Source organism: Corythoichthys intestinalis, chromosome 2 (assembly GCF_030265065.1).
Source record: "Corythoichthys intestinalis isolate RoL2023-P3 chromosome 2, ASM3026506v1, whole genome shotgun sequence".
NCBI classification, from domain to species: Eukaryota; Metazoa; Chordata; class Actinopteri; order Syngnathiformes; family Syngnathidae; genus Corythoichthys; species Corythoichthys intestinalis.
This window is the reverse complement of record NC_080396.1, coordinates 16,857,579-16,878,112: the sequence shown is the minus strand read 5'-3', so window position 1 is coordinate 16,878,112 and position 20,534 is coordinate 16,857,579. Positions and strand designations below refer to the sequence as shown.

Sequence of the window (20,534 nt, the reverse complement as noted above, 5' to 3'; positions counted from 1 at the left end):
GACAAAGAATACTGAATTGCATTCGAAGACTGATCTGTGTAAAGGAAAGAATGAATGTGGCCATGTATTGAGAGATTTTGAGTGAAAATCTCCTTTCATCAGCAAGGGCATTGAAGATGAGACGTGGCTGGGTCTGGCTTCGTAAGAAGCATTTCAAGGTCCTGGAGTGGCCTGGCCAGTCTCCAGATCTCAACCCCATAGAAAATCTGTGGAGGGAGTTGAAAGTCTGTGTTGCCCAACGACATCCCCAAAACATCACTGCTCTAGAGGAGATCTGCATGGAGGAATGGGCCAAAATACCAGCAACAGTGTGTGAAAAGCTTGTGAAGAGTTACAGAAAATGTTTGGCCTCCATTATTGCCAACAAAGGGTACATAACAAAGTACTGAGATGAACTTTTGGTATTGACCAAATACTTATTTTCCACCATGATTTGCAAATAAATTATTTAAAAATCAAACCATGTGATTTTCTGTTTTTTTTTCACATCCTGTCTCTCATGGTTGAGGTTTACCCATGTTGACAATTACAGGCCTCTCTAATATTTTCAAGTGGGAGAACTTGCACAAATAGTGGTTGACTAAATAATTATTTGCCCCACTGTATAGTTGATGTGTGCACAGAGATATTGGACTGTGCCAGTGATTTCTGTAAGTCTTTAGCAGACACGCTGGGGTTCTTTTTGCCTCTCTGAGTATTCTGCGCTGAACTCTTGGTGTCATCTTTGGTGGGCAGCCACTCCTGGGGAGAGAAGTAACAGTGCCAAACTCCCTCCATTTGTAGACAAATTATCTGAATGTCAATTGATGACCGTCCACACTTTTAGACATTCCTTTCCCAGCTTTATACAAATCAACAATCCTTGATCGCAAGTCTTCCGACAGCTCTTTTGAACGAGCCATGATGCACATCAGAGAATGCTTCTCATCAAGACAATTCTTACCAGGTGTATGTTTTATAGCGGGCAGGGAAGCTTTAAACCACTCATCAGTGATTGGGCACTCACCTAAAAATGTTTCAATTGATTCACTTACTTATTTTTCCCCCATCTGTCATTGTTTGTATCCTCGTTAAAATATGAAAACCTATAAATGTTCGGGTGGTTTTAGTTAAAGAAGACACTGTTTTTACATCTGTGTGATTTTGACAAAGATCAGATCACATTCGATGGTGATTTTATGCAGAAATGTGAGAAATTCCAAAAGGTTCAGATACTTTTTCATACCACATTATATATTCCAGCTCTGTTAAAAATCATTCCACTTAATTTGAATAGGGTTTAATATTTTATGGCTAATTTATGTAGTATGCTCAAAGGAACCAAACAGTACATTACTAAAACATTCCAGTTTAATCTTAATATCTATAGTCATTTGAGTTCTGTGAATGTATTAGGGTTTACAGCCTACTGAAAAAATACAACAGACACCAAATCTGGCATTGACAAAATTAAAATGATAATTAGGGATAAACGTACAAAAATATGAGAACTGTATTATATACACTATTTACCTTTCACTCCCTGCTGCTATTTGCACAACGCTAATGAAAACGTGGATTAACATTGTACGAGACATATTGTACGATGACATACGAGACAAATTAGATGATTTTTGGGGGGTTTGTTTGGTGGTCTTTTTCATCTCCCTCCGAAGCATCACATGCAACAATAGTGATGATAAATAATGTTTGTTTTGTCGTTAATGAGCTTGGATCCTCTGTTGCAGCTAGCAGCATTCTGGAAGTGCATCTTGCCACTGTTAAACTTCACTGCTCCAAAGGGATGTTGGGAACAAAATATAGGAGACAGACCACAGTAGGTAGTACACACAAGCTGGGGGGAAGAATGAGCAGAACAGCATTACCACACCTAAAAAAAATAAAATAAAAGAGAGGGGGTGGGACAAGAATAATTATTGCTGATACATTATTGCTGAAATCAGCCACTCATATCACAAGGCATCACTCTAGTCAAACTGGACTGAAATGCTTTCCTAATGATAATAATAATAATAATAAAAATGACTTTACCCCCTGCGTAGACAGCTTTTTTCCAGGCTTGGGACTCCAACACTCTGTCATGTGGGTAGAAACTGTGGCTAATCATGAAGAGGATCATGGCCACAGCAATGACTCGCAGCATAGCCGCGTTGCCACCCGACAGCATGGAGGCACAGGCTAGGATGGCCGATGCGTAGATGCAGGGTAGGCCAAGATACATGAACGGGATACCTGCAGATCAACAGCAATTCTCAAAATTAAGGATTAAGATTAGGGTTGGGCATCGTTTGAAATTGAACAATTCCGGTTCCATGTTTCGATTCTGGTTCCAAACGATTCTAAATTCCGATTCTTTTAAGAGGCAGGGTTAAAAAAAAATCCAGGGTGAAAAAAATGCAGGGTAAAACATATATTGCATAGTTTATATTAAAGTCTTAACTTCTCGATGATTTTTTAAAATTAAATGAACTTCTCACAGGGCTGTTTTTAACTTGTATATAAAAATGAGGCTTTGAAACTTGAGCAATTTTTTTCCACTCGGCGGTCAGGGCTTCGAAGCAAGGAATCGAAATTTTAAAATTCGAACGATTCTGGGAGCATCGGAGTGTTAGAACCGGTTCCCGTCAATGCTCGATGCCCAACCCTAATTAAGATTATAGCTAAAAATATACAGTAGGTGCACTTTATAGTTACTGTGCTTTTTCAATCAGGCACTGCCTTCTCATTTTCTTTCATTTTTTTCCTGTGACTTGATGACTAATGTGTCAACAGCGTTAATTCTGTATCTCAACTTGCAACAATGGGTATTGCTGATGACACGAGTATGACAAACAATCTGGAATACAACATTTATATTTGATTAAAGCTAAAACACTACTGGCATTAAAAAATGTTTGGCCACCCTATGGATGCCCATACTCCGGGAAATACTGGCTCATATTTACAAGTGTGTTTTTCCCCACTATGACACATCAGAAGACTCAAATTCTGTGTTTTCCACCTTTTATACATAAATTCCGTTGGTAAGCTCATGTTGAATGTATTCTTCAAAGGGATCCACAGATAGAAAGAGTTGTAGTTCTTAAAAGATAAACATTATTATAAGTTAAAATAATTTGATATGAAAACCCCTCTTGATGTTTTCATTTTTATACAATTTGTGAAATTAGTTCAACTATTGAGTCGCCATTGTTGTTGATGTCGCAGGGCGGTGACGTCACATGGTTACGCTGCCAGGGTTCCAGAGTATGACTCTAGCACAGTACTTCTCAAATAGTGGGGCGCGCCCCCCTGGGGGGGCGCAGAGCGATGCCAGGGGGGGCGCATGTGTCCTCGGGGAACATGCTTTTTTCTTTTTTTTTTTTTTTGCCGGACTGGAATAAAGTGTACTTGCACATCCACTCAGTGGGTGGCAGTGGCGCTCTCATTTTCAGAGTGCGTGCAGTATTTTTGAACTAAGGAAGAGCACTCAGCACACAGAAAACAGATATGAAGAGCAGTGCGCCGCCGCCGTTTTCGAAAGCTGTTTTCCAACAGGTGTTCGGCCATTCCTTACTACGCGGCGAAACGTCCTACACAATGCTCAGGGCGCTTGCGCATGCATTCACACGCATGCGCACATCGGTTAGAGGCGGTGATTACTCACTATTTTTGTTTTTATTTAGTTATTTAGAACCTTTTCACAGCCTCAAAGATACTTTTTGCATGTATTACCCTCTCATACTTTTAACCATTATGTTTTTTTGTGTTAGCTTTGAAGCAGTTGACCACATTAGTCACGTAGCGTGTTTAAACCGTCCTTATTTGATATAACTACATTTTAGTATTTTCTGCAGGCATTTTTGTTAGTACCTTATTCCTGTATGCATCTAAACAAAACAAGTTAAGAGCACACGGTAGTACTTTAGGTGTCAAATTCGACTAATGTAGACGTTTCGCCGATGTAGCATATTTTGGCAGAACACCGGACTCACTCACGCAGCGATCCACTGTCTTGTCCGGTTCTCACGTCGCCGCCCGAGAAGTGCCATTTTCGGCTTGGGATCGTCACGACGACCGCCCTCACCTACGGTTCTACCTCGGCCGCCGAGAATGCGCTTTTTTCGTGCCGTTTGCCTTTTAGCTTTGACTTTTAATACAGTGGGGTGATGAGGAAAGACTACTGTTTACTGTGTCTGAAAATAATTATAGCGGACTGCCAGAAGCCAAATCAATTAAGACGCCACTTAAAGACATTCGACCCCAATCTCATTGATAAGCCGCTTGATTGTTTTTCAGCGAAAACGTGCCGAATATTGCCAACAATAGTCCTGCTTTGTCAGTGTTATATCAGTAAACCAGTGAGCATTGTTGGCATGCTCATTGCAAAATGACTCCACACCATTGCAAAGGAGGTAATACTGAGTGTGAGCAGCAAAAATAAAAACTGTCCTTCTGTCCAAGGACACTCTTTTTTTCCTTTATTCATTTTTGTTTTTTCGGTCAAATTTTTTGGCATATTGTCCTCATGAGTAAATGTTTCTAATCAATTTGAATTTGTTATTATTTACGGATTTTATTACATTTTATTTTTCTGTATCAAATGGTCAAAAATACCTTGAGTGTATTTTTACAGTTTGAATGTGACTTTTTTTTTTTTTAAATTCAGGCAAATTGATGCACGTCAAGTCTTCTCTGTTACAAACAAAACAATGTTAATAAAGTTATACTTTATTATAAGTTGATCTGTTACTTTTTTTCTTTATTAGAAAAAAAGGACACAATGTTAGGCAGATGCGTATTTATAATAGTAATTTTATAGACGAATAATACTATTTACAGTGGCGGCGGAGAGTTTGGGGGGGGCGCGAAACATTTACTTCTTGCTTGGGGGGGCGTAACAGAAAATAATTGAGAAGCACTGCTCTAGCAACATAAACATGTCATCTGTTCAACGCTTTCAATTTGAACCCAAGAGGAACAATAATGAGCATGACAGCACTGTTGATATTTCACAAAATGAGCAGCAAAACCATAATGAACAGGGTAGACAGGATGGGATGAGACGAGACCAAATTAGGAAAAAAAACGCTGTTCTGCCAAAATGTGCTACACTGGCGAAACGTCCTACAAGACGTGGATTTGACACCCAAAGTATCACCATGCGCTTTCAGCTTGTTTTGGTTAGATGCATAAAGAGGGAACATATTAAAGAACCTTAAGAAAATACTTAAACGTAGTAATATCAAATAAGGGTGGTTTAAATATGCTACGATACTAATGTGGTCAGCAGATCAACAATCTGCTTTAAAGTCCATGTGACACGAAAAAGCATATTTATTTCATAATACACGCGGTATTTTATGCTCCTGAATGATATGGACCGCTTGGATGTGTATGGAAGTGATCACTATATTTATTTAGTTTTTTTAATCCCGCGCCATGAAAATGAGTGACTTCCGGCTTCGGTCTTGCATTGAGGAGGGCGCTGTGACGTGTACGGTTGAAGGCGTCCTCTTCACTCTACAGCCGTACTGTTGTGTATGAGGACTAAGGATTCAGCTGATTTTGCGGATTAATACGTTTATTTTTCGCATCACGCCAGCCAAACGGCTGCAGAGAAATTTTGCTTTATGAGGGAGAGGCATATGCGCCTTTTTGGAGTTTCAAAAGGTTCCCATTCACCGTGGATATTTACTGTGGGACCATTGGACTTACGAGGAAGTGAGTAAACATCTTGTTTTGTATTATGTCAATTACGAATACAGCGATTACAAAGTAAACACAACAAACTTTCTTTAGATAAAGGACGACTTACGTTTGATCATTGATGGGCATATAAAAAGCTCTCCTCATGCACATAAGCTGCAGGTTAGCTGCACAACAACTGCAGCCGCCCTCCTCCGGGGAACTAGCTATAAATTGCTCTCCGCGGGGTGGTTTGCCGGTCCATGAAGACAATCGACAACCCAGTTGTCATGTCAAATAATCGGGGCTTGTTATGTGTGATTTTCCGCTTCGAAGACTTTGAAACATCACTCGGTTCGGGTTAGCATGTCGGCTAGCTGTCAGGCCTCTTGGTTTGTTTACATTCTCTGAAGCCGGGGAAGGGAAATGAAATGCTGTATGTCCGATTTAGGTGTCATAAAATATCGTTCGGGAGGTGCGACAGTAAAGGTGAAGTCGACAGTTTTGACCATTATGGAGTAATTTTGCCATGTCGTCCTGAATAATTGCATTTTTATTATTTCATATTCCATTTAGCACAAGACTTATTTGTCATGACCATGCCATTTATTTAGCAATTGGGGAAAATACTTGGATGAAAAGAATATCCTGTAAAAATATTGAAGTAAAGAGACAGAAACAATGACATTTTGCAGCTCTCTTCATCGCGTTTTCCTCGTTGTGAATACTTCCCCCTCGACGGGCTGACTGGTCTCAAGCCATTTATTTAGCTATTGTGGAAAAATACTTGGATAAAATGAATATCCTGTAAAAATAGTGGAATAGAGACTGAAACAATGACATTTTGCGCCTCTCTTTGTCGCGTTTTCCTCGTTCTGAATAATTCCCCCTCAATGGGCTGAATAGTAAAACCGATGAGCCCAGTCTCCCGCTGACGTCATCCACCTGTTGGGGACGCTAGAGCCCTATAATGGTAGGCGTGACTAACCGGCAGATTAAAAGACTAATTTCTCGTCATCTGCGCTTTGCTAAATTGTTGTATAGGCCCTATAGTCGAATCTTCTCCAAATATGATTCTAATTCACATAATAATGCTATTTAAGACTTTTTTTCTCCTGTCATATGCTCTTTAAAGCTACCACAAGAAAACACAATGCTTAAAAGTGTGAGAGGGAAACATGTAAAAAGTATTTTGAGACAATGAAAAGGTAATAAAAGACTCAATAAAAACACAAATAGTAAGTAATCGCTGCTTTTAACCAATATGTGCATGTCTTGGACGTCTTGCCAGTAGTGTTCTTCTAGTGAGTGACAAACTACAGTAACGTGATCACCCTGAGCATCCATTGAGCGCATAAAACATGGTGCCCTTAGTAGGTCAAAACATGTATTAAATATTATATATTTTTCAATCAATGGCAATATTTTTTGTGTTTCTAATAACATATTTTAGTAAAGGAGAACAATTGTGGCTTATTATAGCCTACAAGTCTTTAAATCCGAGGTTCCCTTTAAGAAGCCGAGCTCAGGTTTAGAGACTCACCACTTGAGAAGAAACAGAGTCGAACAAAAACTGAGAGGGCGTAACATATGCAGAGGATGTTATCCAGCATCCCAGATGTCCTCAGGAGCAGGGATGTGGCAATCCCAAATGTTGTAAAATCGGCAAAGTCATCCAGCTTTGCGCCTTGAAGAAGAAAGGGAGAATGAAAAAACAAATAAAATAATTGTTGGTGTTTCATGGACATTATGTTTAGCAAGTTCATTGGCGATGTTTGACTTTTATTGTCAACGGCCATTAAACAAACAACATTCTGTGCCAGTTTGTCTCTTATGGTTCCGGAAAAGCGAATGTGCATTCGACTAGAGGAGGAAAAGGTGAGTCGGGCACAATAAAATGAGGTGGAATTCTGCAGCCAAAGGTCAAGCATTTTAGCAATTTCATGTATGCAGAGAACCCAAAGCAAAGGGATAAGATAAACAATTGTGAAGTGAGCCGGTGGAATTAGTCTGCCTAATCACAAAGTTCATTTGACATAATACGTGAGGGGCAAAACAACATTCACCTGCAAAGTCATGCAGAAAAATGCAGCAGTGACACAAAGGCCTCTGACATGTGAAGCCAACAAAAGATGCTATTTTGGGCTTTTGAGAAAAAGTGTAACGCTATTGTGCCTCGTGAGAGCTTGACTGAAGAGCTGATCTTTAAAAATGGAAAAACTTAAAGGATTAGAGGGCTATATGATGTGCAAGCATGCAGCTTTTCTGACGGCGGAGATTCTCAATCAACTTATCAACTGAAATGTTCATGCCGATTCCATGTTCCATAGGATGTCAGCATCCCGTTTGAAATCTAGCTTGCCATGTGTTGTCCCATTAACTTAACCATCTTTCATCATTTCATCATAACCAATCATTAAAGAGACACTAAAGTCATTTTCTGGTATTTTAAAATAAATAATTGACTATACAATTATATAATAATTTAGAATAACAATAAAAGATGGTTCGAAATGAGAGTGTGCCCTAATGGAAGTGCATTACTTATGTAGTTTTTTTTGTTTCGTTGTAATCGCGTTTGCAAGTGAATTTGTTCTGCAAATGGTTGGTTTTGAAATTAGTCACAGTGTGACATCACACCATATTTTATTATGTACGTAAGTATGTGCCCTCTAAGTTTTTTCTCCACACCCACTAATACCGGGAGTGCTGACGAGCTAGGCAAGCTCGTCGACAGTGAGCCACTTTATGGTTCTCAACTGAGCATCACCAAGTTTAGAGTATATAAATGGTAAATGGAGAGTACTTACAGTATATAGCGCATTTATCTAGATTGTTAAAATGCCCAAAGCGCTTTACATTAGCACACATTTACCCTTTCACGCACACATTCACACACTAATGGTGCAGCTGCCATGAAAGGCGCTGCCAACCCAAGGGCACGTCAACAGTGGGCAGTGATGTATGACACATGCATATCGGACAATTTTGAAAGTTGGCCAAATTGGAGATCTCAGAGCGGACCTTCAAGTCACCTGAGTGTTTTCCGCCATAAGCTTTTTAGAACCGGAAAGTTCTAGCAAAAGTTTGCCTTCTTGACTGAAATACGCCTCTCTTTACACGCGGCCCCGCTGAAGCGGGGTGTCAAATGAGCGAATATTTTATTTTTGTACAATTATGAAATAGTGAAGCTTGATCTTTGAAGAACTGTTGTAACCCGCATCTCCGCGATGCGTCAAAGTTACCTCACGTACTGCGATCTCCCACAAGTTCTCCACCAAAGCACTCAGTCCATCGACGGCCAATCAGAGCTAAGAGTTTAAAAAATTAAACATTGAATATTCAAATTGCAACAATCAGGGCCGGCCCAGCCTATACGCAGACTATGCAGCTGCTTAGGGCCCCTGAGCACTAGAGGGCCCCCAATCTGACAATTGTTTAATTTATATTCTATTTTGTTTTTTTGTGAGTTTTGATACTTGATTACAAGCTTATTAAAATAAAAGTTATTCCTTAACTTATTTCTTTCCTCTTTTAGAAAAAGGTTTGGCGCTGTCTACTGAAAGTACTGACAATCATTTGGGGTGAGAAGTTTGAAGTACGCAGTGCAACAAAATCTGATTAATATACAAAATATGGACGTATGGGTTGGATTGCATGTATGGGTTTCACAGTACACTGTGAGGAAATGGTGGGCCAAAAATATGGGCCCCTTTGCATTATTTTGCTTAGGGTCCCCAAATGGCCTGGGCCGGCCCTGGCTACAATATTAACGAGAATTGGGATTTTGCAGAAAGGCAAAAAAAGTACCAGGAGGAAGGAAAAATCTTTCTAACCTATACATAATTGAGTTTAAAAATGAACTTTGATCCATACATTGTTTGATAGATATTGGATTGTTTAACAGCAACAGACATCTTATGCCTCCTTTTGAGTGAAGAACTTTCCAAGAGAATACAGATGATTAAAGAGCTAAGTCTTCTTTATCAGGGAGCTTTGTGTTTTTGCCAAACTAGAAGGTGGAATAAAGCAGTGAGCACTAAGCCTGGCCTATTTCCCTTTTTTTTTTTTTTTTATCTTTAACAATGACCAATTTAGATTGATTTTTGACAAGCTATGTACCACAACACTCCACTTACCAAGGGCAGAGCAGGCGTCAAGTCGCCTGGCAACAGCTCCATCTGCTAAATCCAGAAGATAACCAATCAGAAGCAGCCAACATGCTGTGTGATGGTGCCTAAACCAAAACAAAGTTATTAGATGGGAGTAACGTGCAACAACAGATGTTAAACAATCCAGACCTCTTGACCAAATCGTCTTTTACAGGAACTGACATTTACATTCTATGTTTGGGTACCTCTGTTCAAATACAGTGGTACCTCTATTTACGAACGTCTCTACATAAGGAATTTTCAGGTTAAGACATGCCTCATTGGGAAAATATTGCCTCTTGTAACAAAAGAAATTTCAGGATATGAGAGGCAAAAATACAGTATGGGCTGCTATTCGCAACTCCCAGAGATTACTGAAAGTAACATACTTATAGCAGCTCTGCCATTGGCTATTGCCTAGCATGTTTCTGGCATCCAATTGGCTAAAAGGGACCTCTACTGTATTTGTGTTTCCCAGCATCCTCTTCATTTGCCCCTAATGCTCCAACAGCTTCACGCGAGTGTATTAACGTTTAATCTTTATTCTTTATGCACAAGTCTCATTCTATTGTTTTTGTCCAATAATCCAATAGTAACATGCACAGTCTCTGACAAAAGTCTTGTCGCTTATCCGTTTTTTAGAAGCAATTGCTAATAACCTGACTTTTAATTATTCAATTGGTTTCAGAAATAGCTCATATGAAAGCGAAGACCCTCCCAAATGATGTTGAATGTACAAAAATATATTTGTTTCACTGAAAAAAGATTTATTATTTAATGAAGAAATAAAGGTCAAATTTTGGCAAGACAAAAGTTTTGTCGCCTACAGTAAGTAGTGTGAAAATTGAACAAAAAATGTACTTCAAATACAAAAATATGTTACATAACATAAGCGAATTAAGTAGTGGTGCTGTGAGATCCAAATTTAATTGACTTCCATGGGCTTCGGCAGGGATCCATACAATTTATTGATGTAGTCATCAGGAACATCAAAGAAAGCAGTCTTGCATGTCTCCCAGAATTCATCAACATTCTTGGGTTTCGTCTTCCATGCTTCCTCTTTTATCCTGTTCATGTCTGGTGACTGGGCTGGCCAGTCCTGGAGGATCTTGATCTTCTTTGCCTTGAAGAACTTTGAGGTAGAGATTGAAGTATGCAATGGAGCACCATCCTGCTGCAGAATTTGTCCCTTTTTATGGTTAGGAATGTAAGAGGCAGCTAAGATTTGTAGATATTTCAGACTATTTATGTTGCCTTCCACCCTGTAAATCTCTTACACACACCCATACTGGATGTAACCCGAGACCATGATTTTGGTAATGATGTAACCACCAAACTTCACTGTTTTCTGAGTGAATCTCGGAACCACAGCTCCAGTGGGTCTCCTGTAATATTTGTGGTGACTGTGGTGTAATTCAATGGAAGATTCATCTGAAGAATCCACCTTTTGCCACTTTTCCCGCATCCATTCTTTTGATAGGCTGTGGGCCTTGGCAAATGCCAAACGTTTTTTTAATTGTCTGCACCCTGAGAGATATATAGTCTGAAATATCAACAAATCTTAGCTGCCTCTTACATTCCTAACCATAAGAAGGGACAAATTCTGCAGCTGGATGGTGCTCCATTGCATACTTCAATCTCTACCTCAAAGTTCCTCAAGGCAAAGAAGATCAAGATCCTCTAGGACTGGCCAGCCCAGTCACCAGACATGAACATCACTGAGCATGTCTGGGGTAGGATGAAAGAGGAAGCATGGAAGACGAAACCCAAGAATGTTGATGAACTCTGGGAGGCATGCAAGACTGCTTTCTTTGATGTTCCTGATGACTTCATCAGTCAATTGTATGAATCCTTGCTGAAGCCCATGGAAGTCATACAAAATATTAAAATTGGATCTCACAGCACTACTACTTAATTCGCTTATCTTATGTAACATATTTTTTGTATTTCAATTACATTTTTTGTTCAATTTTCACACTACTTTCTATAGGCGACAAAACTTTTGTCTTGCCAAAATTTGACCTTTATCTCTTCATTAAATGATTAATCTTTTTTCAGTGAAACAAATATATTTTTGTACATTCAGCATCATTTGGGAGGGTCTTAGCTTTCGTATGAGCCATTTCTGCAACCAATTGAATAATTAAAATTCAGGTTATTAGCAATTGTTTCTACAAAATGGATAACCGACTTTTGTCAGGGACTGTATTTGTTACATGTTTTGATACATTTTAATGCTTTATCAAAAAGATTTATGTCTGAATTTGGGGGGACTTTGAACACATTAGAGGGCATTTACATGGAAAATGTGTCTCTACTTATGGAATTTTCATTTTACGAAACTACTTCCAGAACCAATTACATTTCGTAAATAGAGGTACCTCTGTACTAGGTTTTTGTGGTATTAAAAAATAAGATCGAGTTAAAGAAATAAAAACACTGTGATGAAAACCTAACTTGAATAATGTTGCCCAAGTGTGTATACCCTCTCATAAGTGGAATTGAACCTCACAACAAGTTCAGGTTTCTGCCAGAACATGTAAAATCTTAGTAAAAGCACACTATAACTTTATTTGGGGTTAATCCGTTACACTTTAGATGGCAGGTGTGTGCTGAGTAATCCAATTTAACATGAGTTTGAACTTGATTCTTTAATCCAGAACACAGCTACTTATCATTTACTTTATTTTGAAACCAGACTGGATGGTCGTGTACGCAACTTTTTGGCTACCTTTTTTATTAACCAACTCAGAGCTGTATTGAAGTTCAGCTAATAGCATATGTGCTTAGTAAATGGCTCGTGTGCGAGATATTGGTGAAGAATTACTTGTGTTTTGAACAACAAGCGTTACCACAATAAGCCAGTACAGTCCAAATGGGAACTTTACACCTAATTCAGATCATCATCAACTGCAATCTAAACCATGAATGCTCACTCTGTAATACGGTGGAATGAATTATCAGTGCTTTAGTTTTAAGTTTGCAGGAGCACCCGTGTACCATTTAATTGCACTCTTGTCAACAGACACTTTTTGACTCACCCATCAAGACTGCTGAGGATGGATGCCAAGCCCATGATCATGTTGGCAACTGATAATGCGTTTGCAGCATTTCTTCGAGCAAACTCCTTGATTCGGAGTCCTGTGGCCTTATCACTATGAAAGAACTTGTTGGTGCACTGGAAGAGACCTGAGACCATAGGACAGGAGCAATTAGTAGCCATCTGGGAGACACTTAGCCAAAGTAAAGATAAAACACACTCTATTACACGATAATACCGGTCATAATGTGTCTATATGTGAACCATTTGTCCGACTCTAAACCAAATCTCAGCTGTAAATAGTATTTTTTTTAAATCACTACCACCCCAGGTCACAGGGTATTTGTTGTCGTAGTTAGTGTTAGAAGGAAATTTATTAAATTTAATTTAAAATTTAAAATAAACTAAATTAAAAAGAACAAAAAACAAAACAAAAAAACACTAATTCACGGCAATAGACATCCAATCCATTTTGACTGGGTGGGGCTGGCAGCAATCGCATTTGAAGCCAGAGTGATAAGAAAATATTCAACAAATATCAATCTAATCTAAATCAATCTAAAAGGTAATTTATTTATTGATTTAAACTAACACTAAATGACTTATTGCTTTAAAACTGTCTGCTGTCTAATTGAAAAGAAGCATTACTTATCAAAACATGTTTATAGAGTATATAAACAGTTTTTCCTCACATTTCAGCATAAAATCCCCATCAAATGTGATCTGATCTTTGTCAAAATCACACAGATGTAAAAACAGTGTCTGCGTTAACTAAAACCACCTAAACATTTTTAGGTTTTCATATATTAATGAGGATAGCATGCAAACAATGACAGAAGGGGGAAAAATAAGTAAATGAACCCTCTGCCTAAGGAGACCTATAAAGCAATTGAAACCAGTTTTTACCTAACAATTTAAGTCAGGTGTGTGCCCAATCACTGATGAGTGGTTTAAAGCTGCCCTGCCTACTATAAAACACACACCTGGTTAAGAATTGTCTTGATGAGAAGCATTGTCTGATGTGCATCCTGGCTCAGTCAAAAGAGCTGTCTGAAGGCCTGCGATCAAGGATTGTTGATTTGTATAAAGAAGGGAAAAGATACAAAACCGTCTCTAAAAGTTTGGATCTTCATCAATTGACAGTCGGAGAAGTTGTCTGCAAATGGAGAGAGTTTGGCACTGCTGCCTCTCTCCCAAGGAGTGGCCGTCCACCAAAGATGACGCAAAGAATTCAATGCAGAATACTCAAAGAGTTAAAAAAAGAACCCTGGAGTGTCTCCTAAGGACTTACAGAAATCACTAGCAAAGTCCAATATCTATGTGCACACATCAACTATATGTAAAACTATGGCTAAGAATGTTTTTCATGGAAGGACTCTACAGAGGAAACTACTGCTGTCTAAAAAAAACATTGTTACTCGTTTAATGTTCGCAAAAAGGCACTTGGACACTCCACAGAAGTTGTGGCAAAATATTTTGTAGACTGATGAAACCAAAGTTGAATTGTTAGTCCAGACTTGAACCCCACTGAGATGCTGTGGCATAACCTAAAGACAGCGATTCATGCCAGACATCCCAGGAATCTGACTGAGCTACAGCAGTTTTTTTAGAGAAGAACGGGCCAAGATTAGTCCTGATCGATGTGCCAGACTACAGATCAGTCTGACACATCGATCAGGACTACAGGAAGCGTCTGGTTGAAATTATTTCTGCCAAGGGGGGGCTACAAAATATTAAATGTGATGGTTCACGTACTTATTCTTCTGTCATTGTTTGCATACTATCCTCTTTAAAATATGAAAACCTATCAATGTTTGGGTGGCTTTAGATAAAGCAGACAGTTTTTTCTTCTGCGTGATTTTGACAAAGATCACATTTGATGGTGATTTTATGCAGAAATGTGAGAAATTCCAAAAGGTTCAGATACTTTTTCATACCACACTATATTCATCCATTTAAAGATCACTAAAACACATTTACATAGATTGTGAAGCATACAGCTAAGGGTGTAGGTTTGCATAGGGACAGTAGGGACATAACACTACCAACTTTTCAGGCTGCTCACCAACTTTTAAGCAACCTTATTTGCATTATATAATGAGTTCAGTTATATAGGTAATTTTGATTGTCTTCCTATATGTTGTAAGGATAGAACTGACCCTAACATAATTAAGTGAATAATTTTCATTATGTTCAGACTTACATTTACCCCTTTTCACTTGCTTTAATGTGCCGGTCCATTTTTTCCCCTCAAACGCACGTTTGATTGGCTGATGACTTGACCTCCCCCCCACCCCCTTCAGCCACACAAGCACACTCAAACTGCCCTGACTGATTTATATCGACAACATGTGGCCCCCTTCGAAGAGGAGGGATATTACAAGGTTTTTGGAGGGCCAGCAGTAGCCATTGTAAGTAATGTAAAGTAAAGTAAAGTAGGGCTGTCAAACGATTAAAATTTGTAATCGAGTTAATCACAGCTTAAAAATTAATTAATCGTAATTAATCACAATTCAAACCATCTATAAAATATGCCATATTTTTCTGTAAATTATTGTTGGAATGGAAAGATAAGACACAAGACAGATATATACATTCTGCATACTGTACATAAGTACTGCATTTGTTCAATAAATCAACAAGATGGCATTAACATTAACATTCTGTTAAAGCGATACATGGATAGAAAGACTTGTAGTTCTTAAAAGATAAATGTTAGTACAAGTTATAGAAATTCTACATTAAAATCCCTATTAATGTTTTAGTTTGAATACAATTTGTAAAATTTTCAATCAAAAAAATAAACTAGTAGCTCGCCATTGTTGATGTCAATAATTACACAATGCTCATTGTGGTGAGACCCATAAAATCAGTCGCACCCAAGCGCCAGCAGACGGCGACAAAACGCCAAAAAACACACGTAACAAGTTGACATGACACTGTGCTGTCATTTTAATCTGTTTGAGCGGGGCATGTGCGTTAATTGCGTCAAATGTTTTAACGTGATTAATTTAAAAAATTAATTACCGCCCGTTAACGTGATAATTTTGACAGCCCTAGTAAAAAGACGTCAATGTTGTGGAGGTGGGGGGAAACACCACTAGTTTTGCTACTGAAAGTCCAACCAGCATCAGAGTTAGCATAACATTAAACTATGTGAACTTGCTAACCTGCAAAACTACTGCGGTCAGGCCAGGCTCCACAAGGAACAATAAATTTATTTAAAATGTATTAATTTTTTTCCACATCATTTATTTAAAAACATTTTATTTGCAGCTTATGCAGACTCCCCCCCAGATAATCATATATTAATCATAACCGAAGTAAAAAAAGCTTTTCATATTTCGTTGAGTTTGGCTGTGCTTGTGGACAAAAGCATTTTACTTGAAGGAAGGCTCCATTTTAATTTATTTTTCTTATACTCTGACTAAGAAGGTTTTTTTCTATTATATTTAACCTATTTATTTAGACAGACAATGTTGAGTGGTCTAAAGATAAAGCACAAAGTGTACCTGTACATTATGCGGTTATTTGGTCCCTACCAATGTTGAAACCAAACCTACGCCCTTGCATACAGCGCTCCCTCCAAGCTACTCCCACAAAATCCAAGCTTCTTAAACTATTATTACATGCATAGTAAGTACAGTGCGGCAAATAAGTATTTAGTCAACCACCAATTGTGCAAGTTCTCCTACTTGAAAAGATTAGAGAGGCCTGTAATTGTCAACATGGGTAAACCTCAACCATGAGAGACAGAATGTGGAGGAAAAAAAAAGAAGAAAAAAAAACAGAAAATCACATTATTTGATTTTTAAAGAATTTAATTCCAAATTAGAGTGGAAAATAAGTATTTGGTCACCTACAAACAAGCAAGCTTTCTGGCTGTCAAAGAGGTCTAACTTCTCCTAACGAGGTCTAACGAGGCTCCACTCGTTACCTGTATCAATGGCACCTGTTTTAACTCATTATCGGTATAAAAGACACATGTCCACAATATCAGTCAGTCACACTCCAAACTCCACTATGGCCAAGACCAAAGACCTGTCGAAGGACTCCAGAGATAAAATTGTAAACGTGCACCAGGCTGGGAAGACTGAATCTGGAATAGGCAAAATGCTTGGTGTAAAGAAATCAACTGTGGGAGCAATTATTAGGAAATGGAAGACATGCAAGACCACTGATAATCTCCCTCGATCTGGGGCTCCATGCAAGATCTCACCCCGTGACGTCAAAATGATAACAAGAACGGTGAGCAAAAATCCCAGAACCACATGGGGGGACCTAGTGAATGACTTACAGAGAGTTGGGACTACAGTAACAAAGGCTACTATCAGTAACACAATGCGCTGCCAGGGACTAAAATCCTGCCCTGCCAGACGTGTCCCCCTGCTGAAGAAAGTTCATGTCCAGGCCCGTCTGCGGTTCGCTACAAGCATTTGGATGATCCAGAAGAGGACTGGGAGAATGTGTTATGGTCAGATGAAACCAAAATAGAACTTTTTGGTAGAAACACAGGTTCTCGTGTTTGGAGGAGAAAGAATACTGAATTGCATCCGAAGAACGCCATACCCACTGTTGAGCATGGGGGTGGTAACATCATGCTTTGGGGCTGTTTTTCTGCAAAGGGACCAGGACAACTCATCTGTGTAAAGGAAAGAATGAATGGGGCCATGTATCGAGAGATTTTGAGTGAAAATCTCCTTCCATCAGCGAGGGCATTGAAGATGAGACGTGGCTGGGTCTTTCAGCATGACAATGACTCCAAGCACACAGCCAGGGCAACAAAGGAGTGGCTTCGTACGAAGCATTTCAAGGTCCTGGAGTGGCCTAGCCAGTCTCCAGATCTCAACCCCATAGAAAATCTGTGGAAGGAGTTGAAAGTCCATGTTGCCCAACGACAGCTCCAAAACATCATTGCTTTAGAGAAGATCTGCATAGAGGAATGGGCCAAAATACCAGCAACAGTGTGTGAAAAGCTTGTGAAGAGTTACAGAAAACATTTGGCCTCCGTTATTGCCAACAAAGGGTACATAACAAAGTATTGAGATGAACTTTGGGTATTGACCAAATACTTATTTTCCACCATGATTTGCAAATAAATTCTTTAAAAATCAAACAATGTGATTTTCTGTTTTTTTTTTCCACATTCTGTCTCTCATGGTTGAAGGTTTACCCATGTTGACAATTACAGGCCTCTCTAATATTTTCAAGTGGGAGAACTTGCACAATTAGTGGTTGACTAAATATTTATTTGCCCCACTGTACTTGTGCCTCTCAAATTAAACAGACACCTACAAAGACACGCCGCTGATTTGTGAGGGGACAAACAATGGACATTTCAGTAACTAGTACAGCCACCAATACAATCTACAGTGGCACAGTGTAAATTGCGACAACTGCATTGACGCATACCAGACGTGAGATCAATTTTGTCTGCCTGCCTCAATTGAAAGTGGTGACCTAGAAAAGTGGCATCAGCTAATGGAGCCAATCTATCGATGAGTTCCACTGTAGCGTGAATGTTTAAGAAAAAAATGCATTTACAACTAAGAGAAAATATATCTAAATAGTTGTTTAAATAAGCAATATGTGCTTTAAGCTTAATTTTAAAGTACATGAATACTAAATTTTGCATTAATTATTCTAGTATAAGCTCTACATTTCTCAGCAAGATGTATTGAAAGCTGACAACAGCTTGCACTGACCTAAACTTCTGCCCATTAAAAGAAATATAAAAATATTTTTTAGTCCTTTCTCTCATGTCATAGTACCATCCAAGACAGTGTGCTGAAATGAACTCAAAAAGTTACATTAAATTTAAATATTGCGTATTAGCACCCTGTCAAGTTTCACCCTGAACTTCCTCTGATTCCAAAGGCAGGGCAGTTCAAGAGTCTCTTCATCTGAAAGAAAACAACGGATGAGACAAGAGCACACGAGCCAAGAACAACTTTTAAATTAAAAGCATGCTTTCATTCCACTCTGTGCAATATATGGGCAACTATTTTCCATTCTGCATTAAACCTGAAAACTTTCAGGCACACTGACTTTGGAGGATCACAAAAGAGCAACATGCAGCTCATTTTTGAGGGCCATTGAGAATCTCTCGGGATATAAAATGATAACTAAAAACCAACGGGGATTTAGTTCATTTCAAGCAGGTCATCATAGATCACTGCCCAGTGAGTGCAAAGAATGATTCAGTGATCCTATGTTGCAAATACCCAACTCGAGAATGCAGAACGTAAATGATATACAGCAAAATAAATTATAAAAATGAATTGATTGAGCCAGCCACTGACATTGCAGGCTACTAAAACACAAGAAGCCTGATTAACCCCTTCAGACCTGAGCATGCTGCTGAAGGACATGACACGTTCGCCGTCTCTAAATCAATAAATACACTGAATTTAGTTGCTATTGCCACTTCTGGGAGATGATTAGATGAATCTTTACCCATCGAAATCAAATTGAGACAAAACGCAACTTCAAAAAGGCAACGTATGTGCTCAGTTCTAATCAAAAACACATTAACATGAACATTACAATAAAAATAATCCCCCCCCCCAAAAAAAACATGGAATTTCCCTGACCAAAAAATTGTACTTTGTTCTGGTGTTTGAGTAGAGTAAAAATCAGCGAAGATTTTTTTTTTTTTGCTCAGCAGAAAAAATTGTGGGTCTGACGGGGTTAAAGAATAAATAAATAAATTTTTAAAAAGATAGGCATTTCACATAATTTACTGATGGAAATAATAATGCAGACCATGCACATGCTCATGGAGCACGTGTTTAGAAAAAAAACTAAAACAAAAAAAACAACAAAAAAAACTATTTCCCATTTGATTTATATTAGATCAATAAATAATCATTGGCCTTACCGGAGGATGCTGTCAGCAGGATCATGACTATATCTGGACCACAACAGCTGAAAGACAAGCACAACTATAAATATGGAAAAATTTTAAAACCAAAATTTTAATAATCATAACGAATACGCACTGCATTGAAGTCAATCAATAATTTAAACTTCTTTTTAGCAGACTCAAATTCTTGGGATGTTCCAAGTAGTGCAATTGCGTCACAATTACATAAAACCTCCTCACTAAAAGCGCAGTTTTATTTATCATTTTCCACCACCTTACCTGAAGTGAGCTCCACGAAGTTGAGAGAACACAAATCAAGCGATAAAATGCCTTTTAAACACCACCCAAACTGTGCGCTCTTCTAATGCGATTTCTTTTTTTTCCTCCGCCTATGATGACACTTGATTCTGACAGCAGCATCAGCAGCACGTTTACCTGTGTACGTCGTGGTGATGCGGCCTTTTAAAGAGCAAAGCGAAAGATGCTGGAATATTCCACCGGAAATGACGCGTCCTTCGCTTCTACGAGGTTCCATGCTCGGATGGACAGCGCTCGCCGCGCGCCTCGCCACGCCGACAAAGCGTGCCAGCGAGAATGTGTCTGCCCGCGTTGGACAAGTGCAATACTGAGCATTCATGACATTTTTGACATCGCACAGCAGGCTTAAAAAACAATACGACGGCAACTATTGAACTTTAAGCATCACATTCATGCAACTGGAACGAATGCAATGTGTTTTTGTGCATGTGCTCCAAATTCCAATCAATTTTTTTTGCATAGAATTTAAGGAATATTTGAACAGTCTTAAAAA

The 20,534-nt window shown here is 38.8% G+C and overlaps 1 protein-coding gene across 5 annotated transcripts; it reads right to left on the bottom strand.

Annotated features, from left to right (window-relative positions):
- Nucleotides 1–1,189: 1,189 nt before the first annotated feature.
- tmem269 (transmembrane protein 269) lies at nt 1,190–20,371 on the bottom strand. Of its 5 annotated transcripts, XM_057858720.1 has the most exons (8): nt 20,159–20,218; nt 19,739–19,785; nt 18,697–18,761; nt 12,860–13,007; nt 9,807–9,904; nt 7,211–7,354; nt 2,032–2,232; nt 1,190–1,870 (listed from the first exon to the last, which is right to left on the bottom strand). In XM_057858720.1, exons 4-8 carry the CDS (start codon nt 12,898–12,900, stop codon nt 1,761–1,763), a joined length of 594 nt encoding a protein of 197 aa, XP_057714703.1. In that variant the 5' UTR covers nt 12,901–13,007; nt 18,697–18,761; nt 19,739–19,785; nt 20,159–20,218; the 3' UTR covers nt 1,190–1,760. The 5 variants fall into 5 exon arrangements, with proteins under 5 accessions (XP_057714703.1, XP_057714693.1, XP_057714676.1 ...); XM_057858710.1 differs by lacking the exon at nt 18,697–18,761 and having other exon boundaries at nt 19,739–19,802; nt 20,003–20,371; XM_057858693.1 differs by lacking the exon at nt 18,697–18,761 and having other exon boundaries at nt 20,003–20,371.
- Nucleotides 20,372–20,534: the final 163 nt, after the last annotated feature.